The sequence below is a fragment of the Lichenostomus cassidix genome, chromosome 21, assembly GCF_008360975.1.
Source record: "Lichenostomus cassidix isolate B80296 chromosome 21, HeHo_3.0, whole genome shotgun sequence".
In the NCBI taxonomy this organism is placed as follows: Eukaryota; Metazoa; Chordata; class Aves; order Passeriformes; family Meliphagidae; genus Lichenostomus; species Lichenostomus cassidix.
Genome location: NC_139501.1, coordinates 3,205,588 through 3,230,603, shown reverse-complemented (window position 1 = coordinate 3,230,603; position 25,016 = coordinate 3,205,588). Strand labels below are relative to the sequence as shown.

Sequence of the window (25,016 nt, the reverse complement as noted above, 5' to 3'; positions counted from 1 at the left end):
ACAGCACCAGCTCTGCCCCAGCTGCCAGTCATGCAACAAAACCATCACGTTAAAAAGCTCTCCGGACCTTTCAGAGCTGTGCTCTCAGCCCTTCACAGAGGTACCTGGAGCTCTCCTTTGTTGTGCCTTGTTCTTTAGGCACTTAGTCAGAGATATTTGCTGGCTTGAGAGCCGTAGGCTGGTTTTAAAATTCTAAACACTGGCCACGGCCTCTCCGGTGGCAAAGGCACTTTGCTATTTAGGGAACAACTGCCTGGTTATAATAAAACAGAAAAGAAACTTAACAGGTGAGGGAAGGCTTTCCATTAAGTTATCAAAAAGTTACACCGGTTATTTATGTTGTCCAGAGTTTCATTTGGAATAGACAATGTAGGAAAACTCCCAGAGAGCAAAGGAACTTCTGCCAGCGACTGGCTAAGAAATAAGAGCTGCCTGAAATTCATTTTGAGAGAGGAAACATCTCCTGAATGCTTTTATCACATCTTCTGGCTTCATCACAGCCCAGTGAGGGCACTCCAAGAGAGCTGGGGATTAGTCACAGAGGAAAGGGCTGAGACCAGACTCGTGTTTGGAGTGAGACAAACCTGGGTAGAACGTGACTGTGACTGACCAAGCACAGCAATGTTGGTCCTAATGGAGAAAGCAGAAGCAGGAACCCTAAAAAATGTGATTTCTTAGGAAAAGATCCAGGATCCAGAATTCTTAGGAATGCTGGATCTCTGGAATGGTCATGGCCTCAAGGCTGCCAGAGGGTGGGATGTTTGGGGTGTCCTGTTCAGGGCCAGGAGTTGGACTGGATGATCCTTGTGGGTTCCTTCCAGCTCAGGGTATTCTGTGATTCTATAACAATATTGAAAGGGGATCTGGTGGTACAAATCTCCCACATTCTGGAACAAACGCCTGCGTTCCTTCGCTGTATCTGAAATACCTGATGGACTGCAGCATGGGAACGGCGCCTCTCCAGATCAAGTGATCTGAACACTTTATTAAAAGCCAGTTATCAGGAAGCTTTGGGCTGCAGTGATTGTACATTTGAGGCTATTCCGTGTGATAAGCTGTTAGAGATAACCAGACCTTCCAGATCTTTTCACTGCCATGGGAAGAGGACGTGGTCAGGATTTCGGGAACAATGTTAACAACCTTCCACCCAGAGCTTGCTCCTGCTCGAGGTCTGAATGTTTCTCATCGTCTCTTTGGGTTGCTTTGCCACGCTGGCTCCTCCCTGCTATCAGATTCTTTACAGGCAGATATCCCCACTATTCTAACTCACACAAACACAGGATGTTCCTGGCCAGCCTGTCACCATTATCCAGCCTGGATGAAGGAAAAATCGGGGGAAGTTATTAACCAAACTCTGAGGCTGGCGCGAAACAATGAAGGAACTAAGTTTAGCTGTGAAAGCAACCAGGACTCAGCTTTCACAAACCTGCCAGTTATTTATCTAAGGTGGGAAACATTATCAGGGCAGAACAATGCTTGTGAATATAAAGGAGAGCACAATGAGGAGCATGGAGCTGGGATCCCAGCCTGGTCACTGCAGGAGGGATGGGGACAGCTGGGGACTGTCCATGCCTTTGGAGCAGCACAGCTGAACCCACTGCCTGGAGCTTCCACACACTCCTTGTGGTGGAAGGGAACTTCAGGAAGGTGAAAAATGCTGCTGCCTGGGGGTTGACAGTCCTTCTCCACTTGTACCACTGCAAATGACCCCACCAGCTATTCTCAAAGGGAAAACCACACAGGCATTCTGGGCTGTGGAAGGGGATTTGGCAGATCCTATAAGCTGTCCAGACCTCACCCTTGTTTATATGGTAATACAAAAGAAAGAGCAAAACACAACTTCCATCATCCTCAAACTGTGTATGAATTCCAAGTGTCTGAAAGGAACTAGTGGGAAATAGTGGAGTTTCCAATCAGGCCTTGGATGAGGAGGAGTTTGATCCCGGTGATCCCAGTGATCCCAGTGTGTCCCAACCCCACCTCAAACCCCTCAGCATCCCATCAGCACGCTGTGACAGTGTCACTGCTTTTACCTGGGGGTGAAAAAGCAGCGGGGAAGGTCGCAGGTACTTCTCCTTGAGGGCACCCACGGGGTCTGTCACCTTCCGCTTCTCCACCCTGCTGGACAACAACACAGAGGGTTACATACCTCACAGGCAGCCCTGCACAGCCACGCTGCCTGCTGAGTGCTTAAATCACACACTAAGTTATTCTCCTACTCCCAACAAATGTCTTCCTCCCCCTTCTCCTGGACACTACAAATTCTGACGCGCAATTACCCCGCTGGAAAAAACATGAACATGAATCCCCTCCTTTGGGCAGTATTTTTTTAACCATCAGGCTGATGACTGAGAAAACATTTTGCTCTTACTCTGCTGCAGCGGTTTATAAGCCTCTGCTGTTGGGAAATGTCATGGAAAACCCTGAGTTTAGAGTAAAATTGTCTGAGCGGGAGAAGCTCTAGAGTCCACAGCAGGCAGCCCCTGCATGGAAAGAAAATTGTTTTTGAGAGTTGAATTTATCTGAAGAGTTAACACTGGGCCAGACTTTGCAGCCCCAAGCGTGCTGAAATCATTAGGTGTTTCATATTTGTTTCCTCCCTCGCAGCTGAGACATAATTTGCATTGAGTTTCTTTGGCAAGCCCTTGTGGACAACAATTTAAAAAGTGAGGAACTGGTGGGAGAATTCTGAAGTGACTCAGAAACCTGAGTTCTTCTGATATCACCTTGGTCCATTCAAATATTTGATGTTTAAGCACCTGAGATGCAGAAATGACCCTAAAGTGAGGCTTCTATTTTGAAAATATTGGCTTTGCTTTCACTAAATATTCTACTTGCGGGGAGAGCGAGGTGTGGAATCCCCAAAAAGACAAACAGAAATGTTCTCTGAGGGAAAGAAAGTGTTGTGGAAGTAACTCCAACAAACACAGCTGCATCTTTTAATGGCTGGAATCGCGTCCATCCAGCTAAACCAGCAGAAATCCAAGAGTAAGAATAATTTTAACTACATTAGTCCAGCATAAATTGAGAGCAAATTATTTTAGCTGCATTTCAGCTGATTGGTGTGTGGATCAAATTACCAAAGAGTTTAAAGAAGAGCCCTGCCGGGTGCAGTCAGTGAGCTGTGCTTAATCTGTATTTAATTCTTCTTGGGTAGAGGGAAAGAGAAGAGCTGGATTGGAAATGCAGTCAGAATTACGGGGTTTTGGAAGCTACGTGCTTTTATGGGTCTGAGTTGTCAGAAAAACCAAAGAAGAAGTAAAAAGTTGCTCCCTGACCAGCAGAGCTTTGCTCTCCGTGAGGCAATGAAACACCCAAGGGAACATCTCTGATCCCAGCAGAGATGCTGGAGAGAGCCCTGCCTGCTCCACATGCGTAAAAACCGGTGAATTGACAGCATTTCCCCAGCTCTGCCATCTCCCAGCACCAGGAATGAAAACCCAAGGTCCAAACGTCCCCGTCAGAGCTGAATTCCGAGGATTAAGCCGATCGTTTCAGCCCAGTGCCTGAGAACGTCACCCTCACAGGCTGAGCTAAAAACTGCCCCCATTTCAGGCTGTCTGGCTGCATTAAATTATATCACCAGGAGAAAATGTCAAGGATTTAAGTGGCCTTTGGGAGAAAAAAAACGAGGGAGCCAAATGATGTGAGAGAGTCTGATAAAGGGAAGTTTAGAAACAAAATATTTCCATATTTTTCAAGCCGGGGCTTGGAAGCTGGGCTGTTTTGCTCATTACATCAGAAGTCTGATTCGCAAGCAACCCCAGTGCTGACTTTCTATTTTAACACATGACTAAAACGATGAGCATCCCATGGAATGCAACAAACGATGCCCCCATCCTTCACTTCCATCTGTCTTCTGGGCCTTTACGGTTTTCCCGAGGCTGCTGTTTTAATTGGCAGCGGCTTTTCCAAGCCGTGTTATTTCAGCATTCCTGCTGAGAATGCCCAGAGGTGGCAGGAGACCCAACATGGATTCTTTTGCCTTTCTATCCTATTTATTGATTTTTTTTTTTCTCTCCCAGGAGTATTTTTTACAACCACTGTTCACACCATGCCTGGCTTCTCCTGGAGGAGATGGCCATGGTGGGTGCCAGGGTGACATGGCACCCTCTGGGCTGGGAGGTGTCCCCATCACAGATGGCACAGCGTGGGCATACAGTGCCACATCACACAAGAGGCTCTCGTTTCGTAGCCAGCACTGAGGGCTCACTAATCCTCATCCCAGCCGACAGCTCCTTGGCCTGGCCAGACACTGACATCACTTTTTCCCACAGTTATCAGCCCTGCGACAGCGGCCGGCGGTGACATCGGGACTGTCGTGGTGCTTGCAGCCCTCTGAGCGTCCATCCTGGTGCTGACACTGTCACACCCTGGTGGCTCTGAGGTTTTCCAGCACCAGGGACACACCAGATCCTGCGGGGGATCAGTTATTCACCTCCCAGCAGGCTGGGCACAGCAAGGATCATGCATTCAGCACGAGGAATGCAAGGACAAAGTGTTCACCTCCACGAAATGAATGCAGGAGCCTTCCAGGCCAAGCACACAGATCCAAATAGATGCTGTGGAACATTTAGACATGGTAGAGTAAATTTAGAGGTGTTGTTTTCTAAATCAAACAGTTCAAGACACAACTTTTCACTGGGCTTTGCTAAAACCAAACTTGCCATATTCACCTCATCCATGGCAGGAGGAAACCAAAGGCAATGCCTGGATGGGTAATACACAAATTTACTGCTACCCTCACCACAAAGTTTTAATAGTTTTCCTTTGGAAACAGGTTTTACAAAAAGCTCTCAAGCAACAAAAGGCCCAAATCTTCCCTTTGCACCTCCTGCTGAATTGATTCCTTCTGGAAGTTGAGCTGGCATTTGGATAACTTCACCCAGCCTGCTCTACACACGCCTTCCACGTTCAGCTCATTCTGACGTAACCCATCAGGCCCTCCTCAGAACCATCTGTTCAAGTGACACCAGAAAGGCCTTGTTATCTCCCAAGACAGATAAATCTGTGAGAAATGTATCTGGGAGAGAGCTGGGTAGTAACATGCTACCATGTGTTTACACAGTACTTGTTACTCCAAGAGTAACACGTTTTGGCAGGTTGGGTCTGCGGCAGCAGCTCCTCCGAACTGCAAAACTCCAAGAAAAGGCATTAGAAGGAAAAAGGGAGAGTGGGAGGAAGAAAGGTGAAGTGGCTCACAAAAGGCCCTCAAGGCAGTCAGTGGGAGAGCTGCATTTCCAGGCTCCCAGGGCTCCTGACTCATTCCCAAGCCATGAGAGCCTGGGGCTCCAAAGCATCTGAACTCTGCATTCTTATGGAATCAAACCTCTGGAATTTCCCCAGCAGAAGTGCCATCTTAGCGATGGCTCGTGGGAGAGTCCTTAAATAGGTCAAGTTTCTTCTTTATCAAAATAAGGATGTGCTCCTTACACATTGATTATGAGGGCTCCTTGCAATTACTCAGCCCTTTCCATTCAGGAAATTCAACGTGTGGAGAGGAACAAACAACCACAGGAGATGTTCACTGCTCTTCCCAACCAACCTGCATCCTCCCCTTCCTCAGGGTGTGGAGTCAGCTGGAAAAGGAGCTGGTTAGGGAAAGGCTTAAGGCAGGGTATGTTAATACCTGTAGATGGGGTCCATGAAAAAGGGCGATGGCTTAGCGTAGTGCAGGGAAGGCTGCTGAGGCAGCTGGGACTGGGAAATCTTAGGTAAGACCTCACTTGCCATCAGCTTCCTCTCCCCATAAATGTGGTTTTTCCGTGGCTCTCTCCCTCCGTTCTGGCTGGCTCGGATGCGGTTGCCAATGCTCAGATCCAGTGGCTGCTCCTCCCCCGAGGAGGGGGCTGGGAGGACCTTGGGGGGCGGCAGGATTGGCTTAATCTCTTTTGGCTTCGTGGTGAGATCGAAGGGGGACTCCGAGCTGGTGCCGCCGACTTTGTGGAGGTCCCTGGGTGACTTTGGTTCTGCCTTGACCAGCAAGTTGTGATTGAGGGTTCGCTCCGTGAAAGGGTAGAGGGAATGGGGGAAATTGGGGAGGAACTGGAAAGGGAACATGGAATGATACGGGAGCGAACCCATCTTTTTCTCCTGCATCCCCATAAAGCCAGGCCCAAAATACTTCTCTGCGATGGAGGCGATAGCTTTAATAGAGTCATTGGCTGCCCCCGTGGTGGGCAGCAGGTGCTCCTCGGGGGGAGGAAAGAAGGAATGCTGAGAATAGAAGAGAGGGATCTCGCTCGTGGTGTTGGTGGAACTCGCGGACACCGAGCTGCTGACGAAATCTGCCTTGGTCTCCATTTGTTTACTCTTGTCTTTCGTTTTGTCCCTGTCACTCTCGGCGTCACTGTCCAGGTCAGAGCCGGTGCCGGTCGTGGTGTCCAAATCCGTGCCCGTGGTTGTGTTGACATCCTCAAAGTCACTGCCATCGGACATGTCACTGTTCCTGGCTTTTAGCTTCTCCAGGTAGGAGTTTTCCAGGCTGCTTTCACATTTCTCCTCCCCTGAAGGGGCCTGGTTGCTGTTGCTCACCGCGGAGATCAGCGGCAGCGCCGGGTTCCCGAGGGGGCTGGGGAGCTTCGCGTCGGGAGTGTGGTTGAGGGGACTTTTGAGCAATTGTGTGGGTGGCAACAAGGGCGGCCTGGGGTACAGAGAGGGTGGAAAAATCCCCGGGAATCCCGGGGTGAGGGCAGGGAAGGCTGGGGGAGCTGGCGAGAAGGGGATCCCACCGGGGTGCGGGCGGGATGGGAAATACTCATTAAACCCCAAACTGGCGTGGTTGAGGTTGGGAGAAGGTTTGGATTTGTCCATCATGGAGGTGGGCGTGAGGGGAAGGCCTGGGGCGAAGATTCCGGCGGGGCTGTAATGGTTTTTGCCCTCGCAGAAGCGCCGGTGCTTGTTGAGGGAGGAGGTAGTGCTGAACATCTGCCCGCAGTCCTTGCACTTGATCTGGGTGCGGCAGTCGGCGTGCATCCGCTTGTGGCGGCACAGGTTGGAGAACTGCGTGTAGGATTTGTGACAGACCTCACCTAAAGCGTCAACAGGAACCAACAACAAAAGCGATATGAAATTAACAGGAAAATAGCAGGGATTCGACACGGGATTCACCAGCCTCCCCCCACTCTGTCCATTGGGTCTCCTTTCCCTGAAGGTGGAAGAGGGAATAGCAGTGGAACACCAACACCTTTCCTTTTGGGTGAAGCTCATCCTGGAGAATCCCTCAAGAAGCAGCTCCACAGAAATTGGATGTTCTGCTCCTGCTCATATTTTTGAGGAATTTTTAGTAAAGGTAATCACGGAATCATAGAATGGTTTGGTTGGAAGGGATATGAAGCTCATCTCATCCCCTGCCATGGACAGGGACACCTTCCACTATCCCAGGCTGCTCCAAGCTCCATCCAATCTGATCTTGGACATTCCCAGGGATCCAGGGGCAGCCACAGCTTCTCTGGGCACCCTGTGCCAGGGCCTCCCCACCCTCACAGGGAAGGATTTCCTCCCAATATCCAACCTAAATTTCCCCTCTTTCAGTCTGAACCCATTCCCCCTTGTCCTGTCACTCCAAAGTCCCTCTCTGGCTTCCCTGCAGCCCCTTGAGATCCCAGAAGGTGCTGTGGGGTTTCCACAAAACCTTCTCTTCTCCAGGCTGAACATTCCCAGCTCTCCCTGCCCAGCTCCATAGGGAAGATGTTCCAGTCCCCTCAAAACTTCATTGCCCTAATCCCACATTATAATGATAAAATCTGTTTTTTCCAGCTTGTCTGCTTCCCATTAGTCCTGACATGGCAGGAAGCACTGAGGGCTGGAGGGGGAAGAACTTTTCCTCATTTAATCAAACCTGCCCTTCCTTAAGGCCCTCAGTGGTACACAACCCCTCCAGGGGGATGCTCTATAAACCCCCTGCCAGCCAGGCCTGGGTTCTGCCAGGGCTGGGATCTCTTTTTTTAATCCATTAAATCAGTCCAACACCCCTTCCCTGCTAAGTGAGGCCACATCAGCATTTTCTTTAACGACCTGTAAATACCAAGCTTTCAAAACATGGATTTTTATGACCCCTTTCACCTCCAGACTTTGCTGGTGTGGAAGGAACAGGGCAAAGCGAGACAGAAATCTCACCCCAAACTTTTCTACACATCAAAACGCCGGGACTTTTTATTATCTGGTGCCTCTTTCAACATGGGAATAAATGTGGTGGTGAATTAACACACTCCTTACCCTGGGGAACTGCTGTTATCACCCTTTTGTGAGCAGGGAAATTCAGACAAAGCAGGGGAAGGACATTGTTTGGAGTTGGACAGTCAAGGACACAAATCTAAATTTTGACAACCAATCCTCCAGCTAGGAACTGCTCAGTGCTCCTTCCTTCCTCCCAGCTTTACTGATGTGGACATGATTTTCCCTGTATTTTCTCCTAAATCTTTAGGATTTACTTCATTGCTTGAATATCAATTGACTGGCAGGAGAGTATTTCACTAGTAGCTCTGAAAATATAATAATGTAATAAATTCCAATTGGAATTCGAAGCAGAGATGGATAAAATTGAATGAATTTGAATTTCAGTTGAGATGAGCATCCCAAAATCCAAAGGACTGTCACTGAAGCCTCTGGTTTCTGACTGCACTGGAAATTTAGGCTGCATTGTCTGTCCCCAGAGAGTTTCAGCCTCTCTGCCTTGGGCCCTGACAGCAGAGCTGCAGGGAAGCACAAACAGAACCAAAAAGTCATCTCAAGAGTTTGGGTGTTTGAGCCAATCCTAATTTTTGGCAATCACACTGTAAAATCTTGGGTCAGGTCTCCTGAACTGCCCTTAGTGCACACGCAGAGTTTTATAGCTGTTGTAAGTATTATTTCAGCTACCTTAGACTTGCAAAGAAATGGTTTATTTGGCTTTTCCACTTCATTTTAAAGTGTTTTCTTAAACAATATCCAAACAGAGTTCTTAGAGGAAGCACTACTGAATTTACTTTCCATAAAAATTGAGCACTTGAATTTTACTTCCATGATAGTCTCTTAAATACAACAATCTCTGGTTTTTCCCAAGGGAATCAGGATTCACCACCCCTGGAATTGCTCAAAAAACCTGTGGAAGTGGCACTTGGGGAGGTTTAGGGGTAAACACAGAGGTGTTGGGTTAAAGATTGGAGTTGAGGATCTCGGAAGGCTTTTCCAACAGTAACCATTCTATGATTCCAGGATTCTTCCCTTTTTCACCCCAGGAATTGTTGCTAGATGTATAAATGCTGCACAAAATTCCTTAAGGAGAAGTGCTGTAACTCTGAGAACTCCCATCATCCTTCTAAAGTAAGGAAAACTGGAAAATTTCTGTCAAATCTCCAGTTATCCAATGATTTAGTGATTCTGCATGGAATGTCCTCTCTCGCCCTTCTGATTTCTGCACTTATAAAGTTACAGGTTTGGGATCTTTAGAAAGCCAAATATAATATTGTAAAAAATAAAACACACAGAGAAAACCTTTTCTTCCACTGAATAGGGGGAAAAAGACTTCAAAAAAACCTTCCTGGTCAATCCTGCCTCATGGATTTGAAGCTGCTGATGGATTCCACATCGATGGGCAAAACAACCTGACACGTCTGGCCAGGCAGGATCCCTCTGCAGTTGCTCCTCGTGGCTGATTTGGTCTGACAACTCCCTAATTCTGATGAGGTGAGAGTGAGGGGATTACGAGGAGAAATCCCTCATCTCCCCGCAGCAATCCTGGGAGTCAAATTATCCCTTTCATGTGCCCAGTGAAAGATCGCAGCAAAATGAGCGAGAGGAGAGTTCCTCCTTCCTCTGCTGACACCCAGCTGATTATCTCAGGGCACTGATTATCCCAGGACATTAATGAGTCTCCCAGGATACTCCTGCATGCTGTTCCCATTATTCCAGCAGGGAAAAAAAGGCAGGAGTGGGTTCAGTTCTTTCCCTACCGTAACATCAAAGCCTGGAATCAAACCCAGATCCCTGGCCGTGCCTGTTCTGAAGTGTCAGGAAGTGATTCCTAAAGTTCCTGGAGCTTTGTTGTGACACCATCCAGCTCCCTGCACAGCTATCCAAACCCAATAGGTGCTGTGTCAATTAAAAAAATATACAGCCCTGGGAATGACAAGGAATGAGATGGGTGGCTCTCCAGGGAAATTGCCCTTCTGGAAATATCCCACCAAGGAGAGCATTGAGGATGGAGTTAATCTGCTGTTTGTTTGGCTCCCAGCATTATCTAGATGAAACGTGCAGTAAATAAAGGAGAAAAAAACCCTCTTTTTAAAAAAAAACACCTTCTCATCTCTGCGATTATTCCAAGTTCTTTACAATGGCTCCAGGATTTGAGGCACCCCTGCAAAACATTTCGATCAGGCTATGCCAGCTATTTATTTATGTCACCAACAGGAACATTCAAAAACGATTAAGGCAAAAAAAAAAAGACGAGAGAAAGAAAAGGTATGAGAAAATGGCATCGCTGTGACCGCTGAGAGACTCAGCTTTTAACTTGTCAAGAAAGTCAAAAACTGCCACGAATGTTTACTGAAAAAACAGGGAACATGCAAAAAAAAAAAAAAAAGAAAAAAAGAAAAAAAAAGAAAAAAAAATTCATCTCGCGCTCTGAGCTATAAAATTACAGCGGCTGGGGATGGGAAGGCTGGGGGGCCCCTGCAGGATCCCTGCAATTACAGCCAGCCTGGGCTGGTGATGGCCGTGACAACTTACATATGAAAGGTTTGACAGTGCTGTGGATGTGCTTGTGCTGCTTGAGGCCCGAGGAGGTGGCGAAGGTCTTGCCGCAGTCGGGGCAGGCGTGGGCTCTCGCTCCCACGTGCTGCGAGCGGATGTGCCGCTGGAGGTTGCTGGGGTCCGTAAACACCTGAGGGGGGGGAAAAACGCCGTCAGGAGGGGGGAAAAGCAGGGGGAGAGGAGTCTACATGTGGAAGACTTGGCTGTTTTGTTGGGTTTTCTCCACCATCGCTCGTGGGATGAGGAGTGCAGGGCAGACAGGTGAGAACAGGTAATGCAGGAGCTCTGTTAGTGCCCTGCCAGGCTGTTGCACATCCCTGAGTGTGTGGTGATGATGATTTAACAGGTCCGTGGCACATCCCTGAATGTGTGGTGATCATGGTTGAACATGTCTGTGGCACATCCCTGAGTATGTGGTGTTTAGGGTTGAGCAGGTCTGTGACACAACCCTGACTGTGTGGTGCTTGTAGTTTAACAGGTCTGTGACACATCCCTGAGTGTGTGGTGATGATCATTTAACAGGTCTGTGGCATCTCCCTGTGTGGTGATCATGGTTTAACAGGTGTGTGGCATCTCCCTGAGTGTGTGGTGCTCATGGTTGAACAGGTCTTTCTTCTCCAACACCTGCCCAGCACAACCCTGACCACCACCCCAGTACCCAGGAAATGGCCAAAGGGGAGTGGGTCAGGAGAGGGCTGAGCTCTACATCCCCAGTGGGATGTCCAGGAGAGCAAGGACACCTCCCTGGGACAGGGGCTGTGGGGTCACCTCTCCCTGTACCACACTGCTCTGGGCCAGCATGGGTCATCCATCCCCTGACATGGACACTGTCACCTTCAGCCCTTCCCCTAAATCCCAGTGCCCCCTCCCAGGTGAAGCCCCCATGGACACTGTCCTGCACCCCCAAATCCCACTGTCCCCTCCCAGGTGAAGCCCCCAAGGTGACCATGTCCCCACTGTACCTTAACACAGTTTTCACATTCAAACCGTTTCCCACTGTCGTGAGACATTTGGTGACGAATCAGGTTGGATTTCCAGTTGAAAGCCTTGGGGCACTGGTCACACTTGTACTCCCTCTCCTCGGTGTGGATCACCATGTGCTGCTCCAGGCTGCCAAAGAGAGACAGGTTGACCTCTGGATCACCCAAATCAGGTCTGAGGCAGGTCTGAGGCAGGTCTGAGACCCAGAGAGGTGACAGAGATGGTGACAGAGAACCAGCAGTGGGGCCTGTGGGGTTTCCAGTTGCCTGGTGCCTCAGAGCAGGAAGGGAACAGCTCATCAGCTGTGAGAAGAGCAGTGACACCCAAACACCACTTGATTTTTTTGACATTTATTTCCTTGACAGAAGATGCCCTGTTCTGCCTCAAAATGACACTGTGTTTTCTGCTATTTCTTATTAATACCTGACTCCATTCTCTAGGGCGAAAAGGAAAGTAAAACCAGCCCTGACCCTGCAGGCTCCTGCAGGGAAAAATGGGCTCTGTGTGACCAAAACTCCTGTGGCATCCTCGTGGGGAAAGAAAAGGTATTTGAGGCTCTCACATGTCCATTTTCACGGGCAACCAGCCCACGGCTTCCCAGAACACAGGGACTCAGCGCTGGGGAGAAACATGATAAGGTGCAAACACGTTTCACTTCTAAATGTCAGACATCTTTGATTATTTCACTCAGCAATTTCACCTTCTGCCAACTGGCAGTGTCTCCCGGGCCAGGGGGATGGATGGTGGCAATCCTGAGTGGCTGCTGGCACAGGGCCATGGCAGGGGTGGCACACGGTGCTCCAGTGCCCTGTGCCATGGGAAACCTGCACCTCCCTGGTCAGGAATCCTGCACATCTCAGCCATTAAATCCTGCATCTCTGAGGCCAAGAATCCTGCATGTCCCCAGCCAGGAATTGTGCACCTCTCAGACACTGAAATATTGCATCTCTGTGGCTGGGAATCCTGCACATCTCAGACCCTTAAATCCTGCACTTCTCAGCCATTAAATCCTGCACCTTTCTGGCCAGGAATTCTGCACATCTCAGACCCTTAGATCCTCTATCTCTCAGGCCAGGAATCCTGCACATCCCAGGCTAGGAATCCTGAAACTCTCAGGCTGGGAATCCTGCATGTCTCTAGCCAGGAATTCTGCACCTCTCAGGCCTTGCTCCTCTCAGCCCTTGAATTCTGCATTTCTGAGGCCAGAAATCCTGCACATCTCAGGCTGGGAATCCTGCAGCTCTCAGCCAGTAAATTCTGCATCTCTCAGCCCTTGAATTCTGCATTTCTGAGGCCAGGAATCCTGCATCTCTCAGGCCGGGAATCCTGCACATCTCGGCCAGAAATCCTGCTCCTCTTAGTCAGAAATCCTGCACATCCCAGGCCAGGAATCTTGTTCCTCTCTAGCCAGGAATCCTGCACCTCTCAGGCCAGAAATCCTGTACATCTCGGGTCAGCCCTGAGAAATAAGGAAAGAAAATCTGCATCCTTTGCTTCCTTTGGGGTAGTTTGAGAGGAGTTACAAATCCTCTCACTGTGAATTATAAGAAAGACCAGCTCACATGGAATTTGCTCCTGCCTGACATCCCTACAGGTGGATATGAACCCTTTCCTACAGAACCTTAAAGCATGGCTGTATTTTTATAGAAACATTAAAGCTGAACACTACTGGCAAATCCTGCCAGTTTTCATTCCACAGGGAAGATACTCCTTGGGAATTCCCAGAGAGCCTGAGGGGTTCAGGATTCCAGGAATCCTGTCAGCCTTGGCCACTCAACACCCAAAACTCCTCAGCCCCTGCTTTGGAATTGCTCCCTGGGAGCTCCAGCCCTGCTCCCAGCCAGATAATTCATATTCATGGGCATGCCCCTCATAAACTGCCAACCCACTCGTTTTAAAGCAGCAATATTAATTTTGCTCAAGAAATGGTGCTCTTAAAACAATCAGATTTTTTACACACACAAAGTAACACAAACCTTGCATGTGCATATCCAAAAATACGCTCCTGTTAACTGTGATTTATGAGTTTATTTGGAGCAAATATGGACAAACTAATATGCTGTTTAGAGGCAAGTACCTACTGGGATTAGCAAAACATTTATTTATTTAGTCAGCTGCTAAATGCTCAATTTCAGGTCCCCAGTGGCACCCTTGATTTCAACTGTATTAACTTTCAAATATTCTGAAACCATCCAGGCACTCTGAGTGGGTTTATTTTGTGTTTTAGTGACTTTAAACTTGGCAGATTGATGGGGGAGAGGCAGATGAGGACATTTCCTCCTCATCCCCAGCATGTCAAAGGCTGAACAGGGATGCTGCTGACTCTCTTTTCCCTTGTCCAAAACATAAACCTTATATTATCCCAAAAGATTGGGTCTAAGAGGTGAAAAACCCAAGGCCACAATGGCAGTCAAGCTCCCCAGTGAGCCAGGAATACACAGAGGTTACAAATAGGATACAACACATACATTTCAAAATGGTATTTTCTAATAGACATAAAAATTAGAGAGTGGTGGGAGCTAAAGAGGAGAGAGCTCCTGACACCAATAGATTAAAAAATTGAAATTTTTACTAAAATATTGAAAACACTTGAAGGAAGTTCTGCTTGTCTTTTCAGGTAAAAAACAAAAAAGAAGAAAATGGAAGCCTCTTGTTTCTAATGGAGAGTAGAAACACAAGGGGAGGGATAAAGATTCTCACTGGGAAAATTGGATCCCACAGAGAAATCCCAATATCCATCCCAACTTCTACAACTTCCAAAACACAGCCAAGCTCTTTTCCATCCAGATACAGGGAATGCACTTCAGGCTTCACCTTTCTCTACATTTTTTTTAATAGATTTTGTTTTCCCCCCTCACTTCCTCACCCAGATCAAAGAGCTGAAAGTATCAATGCAATGAAGTTCAAAGTGACAAATGCAGGTTTTTTAAATGTTAAACTGAAGTGAAACAGGCCTTACACTGGCTTTAACCTCGAGGTTTTTGCTCTGCTGGGGCAGAACCTGACAGGGGATTGCCAGTTCTCACAGTTTTATAACAAATCTTGTGGTGCACGGGGTTTGTTCACCCAAGAAGGCAAAAGAAATGAGTATGTGAGAACTTCAGCCTCCGGTAAAGAGAGAAAACTCTGCTTTTATAGAATTTTAGAAAGGCTTTTATCAAGGCTTAGGATGCAAATAAACACGATCTTCAAGTGATTAAAAAAAGCTCTCAACTTTTAAAGCTGGCTCCTAATATTTAACTGTTTGAGTCTCGCTTTGCCAATGAATTAGAGAGCTCAAAGATCTCTGCATTAAAGCTGCATTTCATTACTACCACATTCTGCTTCAAAAAATGCAGATTTTCAGTTAAAACTTATTGGGCCAAGATATTGTTCCTGTTAAAGAGAGTAATTCTTATTTAGAGTTGCCTTATAATCATAATAATAACTGAATAATTGTTGCAAATTAAAAAATGAGCAGGGAGAATATCCAATTTTCTTTTTTTCCTTTTCACATTTCTGTTGCAAGAACGTTTGGTTATAAAGAAAATAAAAAGTTTGATTGGAATTGAACTTTTTAATTGTTCCTGCCAGATCAAATAGGAGCTGGTGACCATATTCTGAGTTCTTAGGGCATCGACACCTCTTTAAACCCACTGATCTCAAATGACCAAGAATTAAATTTAAAAGAAGTTTTCATGCACATTTTGACTGAACTAATATTGGTGTTTTTTCCCTCAGAACTAGAGCACAGGAGAGCAGAAGATCCCATCCAGGTCTCTCAGAAAACAACCACTTGAACTTCCCATCCATAACCCTTGGGTGCTTCTACCAATGAGCAATGAAAAGCACCAATCTACGAAATTAAGGAGAGATAAAACACTGCCCAGCAGCTACAAAGGATCCCAAAATGGATTAGGATATAGGATTCCTAACCCTGTGGAGGAAGGAAAGGCTTCTATGGAGAAAGGAAAGATTTATCCCAGAAAGAACATTCCTAAAGCCTATGGGGCAAGGAAAGGTTTCTATGAAGGAAGGAAAGGTTCATCCCAAAAAGAACATTCTGAAATGCTATGGAGAAAGGAGAGGTTTCTATGAAGAATGGAGAGATCCCAAAAAGAATATTCGGAAATACAATGAAGAAAGGAAAGGTTTATCCCAAAAAGAACATTCCTAAAGCCTATGGAGGAAGGAAGAGTTTCCATGGAGAAAAGAAAGATTTATCCCAAAAAGAACATTCCTAAACTCTGTGGGGAAAGGAAAGGTTTCTATGGAGGAAGGAAAAGTTTATCCCAAAAAGAACATTACCAAAGCCTGTGGGGAAATGAATGGTTTCTATGGAAAAAGAAAAGGTTCATCCCAAAAAGAATATTCTGAAATGCTATGGGGGAAGGAAAGGTTTATTCCAGAAAGAACATTCTGAAATGCTATAGAGAAAGGAAAGGTTTATTTCAAAAAGAACATTCCTAGTGCCTATGGAGGAAGGAAGGGTTTCTATGAAGAAAGGAAAGGTTTATCCCAAAGAGAACATTTCCAAAGCCTATGGAGAATGGAAAGGTTTCTATGGAGAATGGAAAGGTTTCTTTGGGGAAACGAAAGGTTTCTATGGAGAAAGGAAGAGTTTCTATGGGGAAAGGAAATGTTTCTATGGAGAAAGGAAAGGTTTATCCCTTCAGTCCTCCCCAGCCACCCATCACCCCTCTCTGAGAGGCCTGAGGAGGCTCTGGCTCTGTGTGAATACCTGTATTTGTTGGGGAACATCCTCTCACAGTCCTTGCACTCATAGACCTGTCCATCCCCGAGGCCTTCCTGCTTGATGTCGTCGTTGAGGCTCTCGTAGAGCGATCCCACTGCGCTGCAGCCGTACTTCTTGTGGCGCCGCAGCTCCAGCTTGGACTGGAAGAGCTCATCGCAGTCCTCGCAGCGGAACGAGGGATCTTCTGCAACACACAGAGCAGGCCATGGTCAGCCCTGCCCAGGGAAACCAACCAGCAAAGCTCCCCGAGCATCCAGCAAACCAACAAATGCACAGAGCATTCAGTGAGAGGGGAGAGAACCCAAGGGAGGCTGTGCCAGCAGCTGCTTTCACTTTAGGCATTAAGAGAAGAAAAAAAAAAAAATAGATCACACAACCAAAAGTGATCTTGTTTTCTTTGTGTTTTGGCCTCTGCTGAGAGGGAGAGACCTGTGAGGGTTGGGGTGGGTTCGTTCTGGAGTGCTTGTCTGCGAGGAGGGGTTTTGGAAAAAGGAACGAGTTTTTCCTCAAAAGGAGCTGCCAGGGGAAAAGGAACGAGCCAGACTGGTGTAAACACAGATAGTGGGGAAAGCAAAACGCCACAGCACAAACCTGGAGAAGCTTCTTTCTAAGAAATTGCCTGTCTAAAGTTCTCCTCTTAATTTTCCACTGCAGGAGCTCAGGGCTCCATCAGCCTGAGGAGTTCCAGCCCAGAGCACCATGGAAGGAAGAGCAGGGAGCCAAAGGCTTTGTTGCTGTGCTCTTTGCTTTTTTTTCCCTTTTTTGCTTTTTTAAAAAAAAAAAAAAAAAGGTTCTAATGCACATAATAAATTACTGCAGTCAAGGTCAAACAAATTAAAAAGAGGGCAGCTATTATTAAGTTTACAAGGCAGCATCCTGACCATGGTGCCAAGCCAAACAATCAGCTCGGAGCTGTAAATTTTCCAGGAGAACAAGCTCTGCGAGGGAGTCGGGATAGCTCCGGCTTTCTCCACCCTGGAACAGAAGCTTTCCAGCCCCCTCTGAGTCACTGGAGCCGCATTTCCCTGTCCTCCCCTACCCTCTTCCTCCACGCTCTGCCTCTCTGCTTCACATTAAGTGTGGTTCTCCTTTTCTGATAAGTTTACTTGCAGAAGGAACAGGCTGTGGTGAGAGCACCAGGAGTGGGAATATTCCAAAAACTGCAGCCAGAGGCTGACATTGTGATGGAGCAAATCCATTCCCTGCTCTGTGGTCACAGTCGTGTTTTCAGGGCTGCTCTGCGAAAATCTGCAGTCCCTGAGCAAACCTTTTCTTTGAAAATTATTATTATAATCAGAATAATAAGTGAATAATTGTTGCAAATTAAAAAACACATCCAGTCTTCTTTTATTCCTTTTCACATTTCTGTTACAAGAGCGTTTGGTGGACAGAAAGAAAATTTTAAAAAATGATTGGAATTGAACTTTTTAATTGTTCCTGCCAGATCAAATAGGAGCTGGTGACCACATTCTGAGTTTTTAGGGCATTGACACCTCTTTAAACCCACAGATCTCAAATGACCAAGAATTAAATTTAAAAGAAGTTCTCATGCCCGTTTTGACTGAACTTGTTTGCACCGAATTTTGCACGACTGCAAACACTTAGGCTGAGCTTCAAGGCCTGGAATGGTGTTTTATATAAATCAGGATTAATTTTCTTATGAATGTGACAGGAGTGGAAGCACAGGCAGTGTCAAACCCAGAGACCACCATGTCCTGAGCTTAAAACCTGAATTTAAAATCTGAGCTTAAAAATTGAGTTTAAAACGGAGCAAGGCAGGGTCCCAGAAGCTGCTCGAGCAGCAGAGGAAACCCTCTGCACACTTTGCACACCTACACGGAAAATATCGACATGGGAAAAGTCAAACCCAGCCTGAAAAAGAAAGTATCACCCCAAAATCAGCCACCACAGCATGGCTGAGCATCCCAGAACCATTCACACCAGGTATGGATCATCCTGCATCACTCAGCATTTCCTGAGCTGCAGAACAGAGGGGTGCAAAAAGAAATAAAATCCACCACGTCAACACAAGGGATTTTGACTAAAAAACAATATCTGAGGGGAGAAAACACACAATTGTTCTCATTTTGCGGGTTTATGCACTCTGAAATTGCTGTCAGCAGCCTCAGCCTGAGGTGGGGAAGGCTCTGCTCTGCTCCTCAGAGAAATTCTCTTCACTGACATTCTGCAGAACAGGACCAATGTGTAGCTCACGTATTTTAATGTCCCTGGGGAGGGAAACCTGGAAATCAGGACATAAATAACAGCAGGATGGAGACACAGCATCACCTACCTTTAAAATAATCCAAACTACTTTTCATGAGTGAAAAGATTAAAAAAAAAAAAAAAAAGAAGAAAGAAACGTAGCATCAAACTCCAGAGCCATGGAGCTGCTCTGGCAAGGTGTTCCTCTACCTCAGAGCCAACATTTCCCCACTTTGCACTCCTGTCAGGACAGCAGTGTCTTAACTGAGAAGGAATTTTTGAAAGAGCACTGAAATCCTCCAGGCTGGGAAGCCCCAGAGCTTTTCACCTCTTAACAAGCTCCTCCCAAACTCCCAACATCCCACAAGCTCCACCTGGCAAATCCCCAGACCTGAAAACACTTGCAATGGAGGAAACATTTTTTTTACACCCTTCTTTTGACTTCAGAGAAAATGCAACGAAATTCCTTCCTCAAAATCCAGGTGGAATTCTTCCTGCTTCAGTTTGAGATTTACATGATTAATTGCAGCTTATTTGACCCCAACTCTCCTCTAGGAAGCAGAAATCTTCTCTGAGGTTGGAAAAGCAGCCTTGGAGAATAATTTCCTCCATACCTGGCTAAAATCTGGATAACTCTCTCCCCTTCCACAGCACAGCCCTGCCTGCTCTTACCAATGGCAATGACACATTTTTGTCCTTTCTGAGAGCTTACAGAGAAGGTGAAATACATTAATAGCCTCAAGAACATTTTAGAAAAGGGGTTTTGCTTCTCATTCTCCTCGTCCTGTGCCAGATCTCACCCAAATCACACATTATTTAACAGGGCATCAAACACAGCAGCTTTTCCACAGGTGAAAAAGATGGAGGGTAGGAAAAGCAATGCTTGTGCTTCAGAGTACCTGGGTTTGGAAAAAGAAATTTGTATTGAAAGAAGACTTAGAGAGCTGACAAAAATATGATAAAAAGCCTTGTAGCCACGTGTTATTCACGTTGCTGCTGGTAGTAAATCCTGTTTTGATGCTCAGACAGGCTGAAGAGAGGAAAATCTGATCAGGTGGAGAGCAACTGAGGTGGGGAGGCCCTGGGAGAGCAGATCTGGCTGCCCCTGGATCCCTGGAAGGGTCCAAGGCTGGGCTGGACAGGGTCTGGAGCAGCCTGGCATGGTGGGAGGTGTTTCTGCCCATGGCAGGGTTGAAATGAGATGATCCTCGAGGTCCCTTCCAAGCCAAACCATTCCGTGATAATTTATCCATATGCATCACCCATTCCTCTGACATTCCCAATTCAGCAGATCCCACACCACACTCCTCAACAAACACCCTGCAGGGGAAGGAACTGACTTAGGGCCAAACCTGCAAAACCGAAACCTAAATCACCACGGAGGCTCAGGGCTGAACCCAAACTATTGATTTTGTGTCTATATCAGACATCCACTTTGTAAACTCCACCTTCGTTAAACCCTTTTTTTTCCTCCTGTAAGCACCAAAAATAAAAAGGTCGCCCTGCCAAACAAGTTCTCATTAAAGTTTCCTCCTTTCTTTAGGCATCACAAATGAAAATCCTGCCCTTCACAAAGGTAACTGCCTCGGTGGCTGACAGGGAGAAGGGGCTGCGAAGAAAAGAACAACCCCAGTTACACCGAAATTGCTGCCTGTTCTCCATGTCTTGTTTGTCAAATCTATGGTTATATGTGCCTATCTGAAGTTCCATCAGTAACACTCAGGACAAAGCAGGAATGCAACAGAAAAATAAATCAGTGCCTAATAGCTTTCAGAGAAACCAAGGGGAACACAATTATGTGGCATCTACATGCTAATCTACCAGACTCGAATCTCAAAGGAGTTCAAGTGCCCTACTCAAAATTCCTGCAGTGATAAGGGGTCTGCTGTGTTTGGCTGGGGTTGGGAGGAAAGATTTTTATGATAATTATCTTTGTGTGGAACAATTTTGCATTTTCTCTCCTGTTAATTCTGAAGTGAGCTGGGGGTGCGAGGCAGCGGGGAGATAGCCCTGCTGAAAGTAAAAAGTATTAAGGAGTCAAATATTTAATGTTGGCCTGGCATAATTTGACAGCAATTATGCAGCAAAAGCACTAGATGTTATCAGGAAGATCCAGATAAATGTTCCATAATGACAGAGATGGAAAACAAGGAGCACTTTTTGCTTGTTCACATAAAAGCCTGTTAGGAGCTGAAATGCAGAACAGCGGTGAGTTTTCATTCAGATTTCTCTTTGACATCAAAAAGCAAAAAAAAGGTACAGAAATTATTCATCTCTGTGTGTTGGCCTTGAGAAAATCATTAACTTTTTTTTTGGGGGGGAGGAGAGCAGTGAAAAAATAATCCCAAATTTGACATGAGTGAGGGAATAAATACCACACTTCGCCCCCAGCCCTTCAGCAAATGAGCTTCCAGCAGCACAAATCCTCAAGCTATCCCATTTCCCGGAAATATTTGAAATAATTGTGCAGGATTTCACTGCAAATTTGCATCAGAAATTATATTCATACACAGGTAAAAGAAAATATATATATTGTGGGATGCCCAGGTGAGAGGACTCCAATTTCATAAATTAATTTTGTAGACCATTATTTCCAGCTAATAGTTTAAAAACAACAGGTAAAGGAGAATGTATTTCTAGAAATAAATTATCAAATAATAATGTTGGGCACATCTTTCCTTGTTTTCCTCAGAGGTCACTTCCCTGCACAGTGTTTGTAGTGTTGGAGTCTTGGATGAATGTGGGAAAAAGGATCCTGAAGGAGGAAAACCAGTGCTGGGAGCACTCAGATTTCCAGAACACTCCATGAGTGTGTCCTGCTCACAGTGCTGCAGAGAGGGATGAGGTGTCTTTATTCCAGCAATAATACATTTAGTGGTGACTCTTCCCTCCCCCTGCCTGGATTCCCCTTTTCCAGGTTCCCAAAATCTCTGCACACTGCTGTTTGCCAAGCCTTGGGAGGGTTTGGCCATTTTTATTACACCCAAAGGCACCTGGTGACCGTGGGGATGGAAAAGGCACCTCTGATCATATCCAAACCCACAAAGAGATGGAAATTAATCTGCTTGAGGATGAGAAAAACTCCATTTCATGCACCGGGCCAGTCACTGTCACCAGGGAAGGAGTGACAAGGAGCACAAAGTCCGAACAGTGACAGAAGGGGGAGGTACTGGATCAGGTTTTGTCCCAATCCAGCACGGACTGAGGCTCTCAGCATTGCCAGGGAGGTGCAGAAGCTCCTGTGGAGGTCTTACCTTCCATGCTGGGTGCCATGTTCCCGAGGGAATAACCACCTTCCTTCAGACACACCAAGAGCTCTTCTCCAGGCTCAATCTCTTTAATAACTTTATAATAGATCTGGGAATCAGAAACAGAAATTAAGCATGTTAAATATGCAAAGGCTTGCGTTTTACATTTTAACCAATAACTCAAATTATTCTGGCTAATAAGGGAGGCTGTCACTTCCTTTGGGATAATTGCTGCTCAGAGCTCATTTTCCTGCCTTTATTTGACTCTTTGGGTGTCAGAGTTTCACAGGGCTTGGACAATAAAAAAAAATATTTTGGGTAACAGCCTCTCTCCTTCAAATGATCCAAAATCTTCCCATTGTTTTCCCTTCCTCCTATAAGCTCAGGGTGTTTGTCACAGCAAAGGGAAAATTAAACTGATGGAATTGTCACATTTAAGGCTCTGGTTTCTGAGCCAAAATTGGCCTCATGATTGGAGATGAATTATCCCATCCCCACAGAATTATTTTGTTGATTATTCTGCCTTACAGCCCAAACACAGATCTGAACCTCTCCAGGTGAGCACTTTGCCCATATTCTGAGCTCCTGTCTGAGCACAGACACTGCACCTTCCCAAATATCCTGAGCACAGCTCTTTTCACCTCCTGAACCTTTGCCATTGCTCCAGGAGAAAACCCCAAAACAGAAACAGGATTCAGACAAGGGCAGAGCCCACACACCTCACCTGTTCTACCCCAAACCCCACAGAGAGCAGAGCAGCAGGGCCAGTGACAACTGGGTCACACCTGAGCAGACCCCAATGGCCTCATTCCCTCCACTAGACCTACTCCAGGAGCTCCATCTTCTCCTTTGTGCTGAGGAGATTTGGTGTCTTCCACACGTTTTCCGAATTTTTGGAGTACACTGCACCCTGTCCTAACACAACACCCAGAGAATTCACCTGAATTCACCTGATAACAATTATTAACTTCCAGGTTTTCTTTGCACTGTATTTAACAGCAACGCGATAAATTCTTTTTCAGGGTGAAACCCCGCATTTCCCCCAGAACAATTCCCTAAATTCGCCATCACTTAGTCTCTGCCAGCCGGCGTTTATGGGGAAAAGAGACACAAAACTCCTAAATTCCTGCCTGGGTTGCATTAATTGTGTCACCACGGTGCATTTTTCCTCCCAGAGTCCCTTTCCCTCCCTCCCTGGCACGGAGCACGAGCCCTTGGTATATCCGTGGCCCCAGGCTCGGCGGGAGCAGCAGCTGCCCGGGATGCTCCCAAATTTGTCCTCCCTGTCCCTGAGCCACCGCGCCAAAATCTGCTCGGAGCTGCGGCTGCGGGGAGATGTGATCGCAGGGGGAGGATGGGACTTCAGGGACAGGCGGCTGCGGGGACAGGGGACGTCCCCCCAGAGCTGCAGGGACAGGGACATCGCAGGGACACGGGACATGGCCCCCAGAGCTGCAGGGAGAAGGGACATCGCCCCCAGAAGCCACCACGCGGTGCGGCAGGGACGGCGGAGCGCGATTACCGCTCTGAGCCTTCCCTGCACACCGAGGGCATCCCACGTTCCACCGAGCGCCAGGACGGCCCGCCATCCTTGCCAGTCCCCGCACTGGCCCCCAGTGACCCCACTGGTTACGCGGGAGCTCCCGCGGGTCCGTGAGCGGAGCTGTTCTCCATCCCGCGGGATAATTAGAAACGGAGCCCTTCTCCATCCCGCGGGATAATCAACGCGCTCCGCCGCCGCTCCCGCTGCCCGGCGCCTCCCGATCCCGGTCCCGATCTCGATCCCGATCCCGATCTGGCGGGGAAGGGCGAAGGCTCTCCCGCAGCCGTACCGGGGCTCCCACCTCTCCCCGGGACACCCGGGAAAAGTTGCCGGTGGGGATCGCTCCCGCAGCCGCCGGGAGAGGGACTGGGACCGGGACTAGGATGGGAGTCGGGGTCGGGATCGGGATCGGGATCGGGATGGGGATGGGGATGGGGATGGGGATGGGGATTGGGATCGGGATTGGGATCGGGATCAGGATCGGGATCGGGATCGGGATCGGGATTGGGATCGGGAGCGCGGCCCCCGCCCGCCCCAGCAGGTGGCAGACGCCGCCCGTCACCAGCCCCGCCACCACCGCGGGGTCCCCGCCGGTGCCGCGGTCCCGGGCGATGTGAGCGGAGCGGGCAGGACCGGGCGGGACGAACCGGGCCGGGCTTGGTCCCCCTGACCTGCTCGCTCCTGTCCCGCGGCCGCTGCGCTCCTCCGGTGCCGGTCGCAGGGAGGGCAGGGAAGGGAAGAGGAGGGAACGGGAGGGGAGGGAAGGGAAGAAGGGCAGCCGGGCCGTGGCTGTGCTCAGCTCCAAGGCCGGGGCAGACCGAGTCACAGCCGCCCCCATGAACGGGCTGAACGGGGTATCGCGGCCTCTGCGTGCTGCGGGGCGGTTCGTACCGGGAGCTTCGGTACCGAGTGCTCCGGTAGAGCCCTTAGCCGGGGTACAGCCCTTACCGGGGGTACAGCCCTTACTGAGCACCCGGTAGAACCTTTACTGGGAGGTCCGGTACAGCCCTTACCGAGTGCTCTGATAAATCCTTTACCGGAGGTACAGCCCTTACTGAGCGCCCGGTACAGCCCTTACCGAGTGCTCTGACACATCCTTTCCCGGGGGTAAAGCCCTTCCTGCGCCCTCGGTTCATCCCTTTTCGGGAGCTCCGGTGCATCCCGGTCCTCACGGGCTGTTGGTTGTCCCTCCTGCCTCCCTGCCTGCCTCAGCACAGCCAACACCTCCCTGCAGCCTCGCTGCCGACTCACCCAAATATCGGTACTGAGCACCGACACACGGCAGGACAGGCCGGGGCATCTCTCACTGAGAGTTTCAAAGCAGGGATGGTCACAAAGATTTTGGATGAGAGGTGAAATCCAGCTGGCCAAAATATCCCAAACTGCATGGACACCCATCCCGGCGCCTGCTAGAATCCTTAGTATAATTCCATCAGTTTTCCACTGGTTTGCAAACAGTCCTCCCACTGCAGACACATCTGTCCTCGTCCTGCATCCAGCTGAGAGTCCAAAAAAGGTGCCTGGTGCCGTGGTCAGGAGCTGGGCATCTCCCTGGATCTGCACAGCTCCAAAA

At 48.0% G+C, this 25,016-nt stretch overlaps 1 protein-coding gene across 6 annotated transcripts in view; it reads right to left on the bottom strand.

Annotated features, from left to right (window-relative positions):
- The window catches only part of PRDM16 (PR/SET domain 16), a 271,281-nt gene that overhangs the window by 19,861 nt on the left and 226,404 nt on the right, over positions 1 to 25,016 (bottom strand). For 4 of the 6 annotated variants that reach the window (XM_085080185.1, XM_085080190.1, XM_085080187.1 and 1 more), the window contains 6 exons: positions 21,907 to 22,009; positions 16,433 to 16,631; positions 11,694 to 11,841; positions 10,708 to 10,861; positions 5,630 to 7,031; positions 2,034 to 2,121 (listed from right to left, as the gene is read on the bottom strand). In XM_085080185.1, the coding sequence (XP_084936311.1) occupies positions 2,034 to 2,121; positions 5,630 to 7,031; positions 10,708 to 10,861; positions 11,694 to 11,841; positions 16,433 to 16,631; positions 21,907 to 22,009 (2,094 nt within the window). The remainder of the gene's footprint in view (positions 1 to 2,033; positions 2,122 to 5,629; positions 7,032 to 10,707; positions 10,862 to 11,693; positions 11,842 to 16,432; positions 16,632 to 21,906; positions 22,010 to 25,016) is intronic. The other 2 variants (XM_085080186.1, XM_085080189.1) reach the window with 1 other exon arrangement.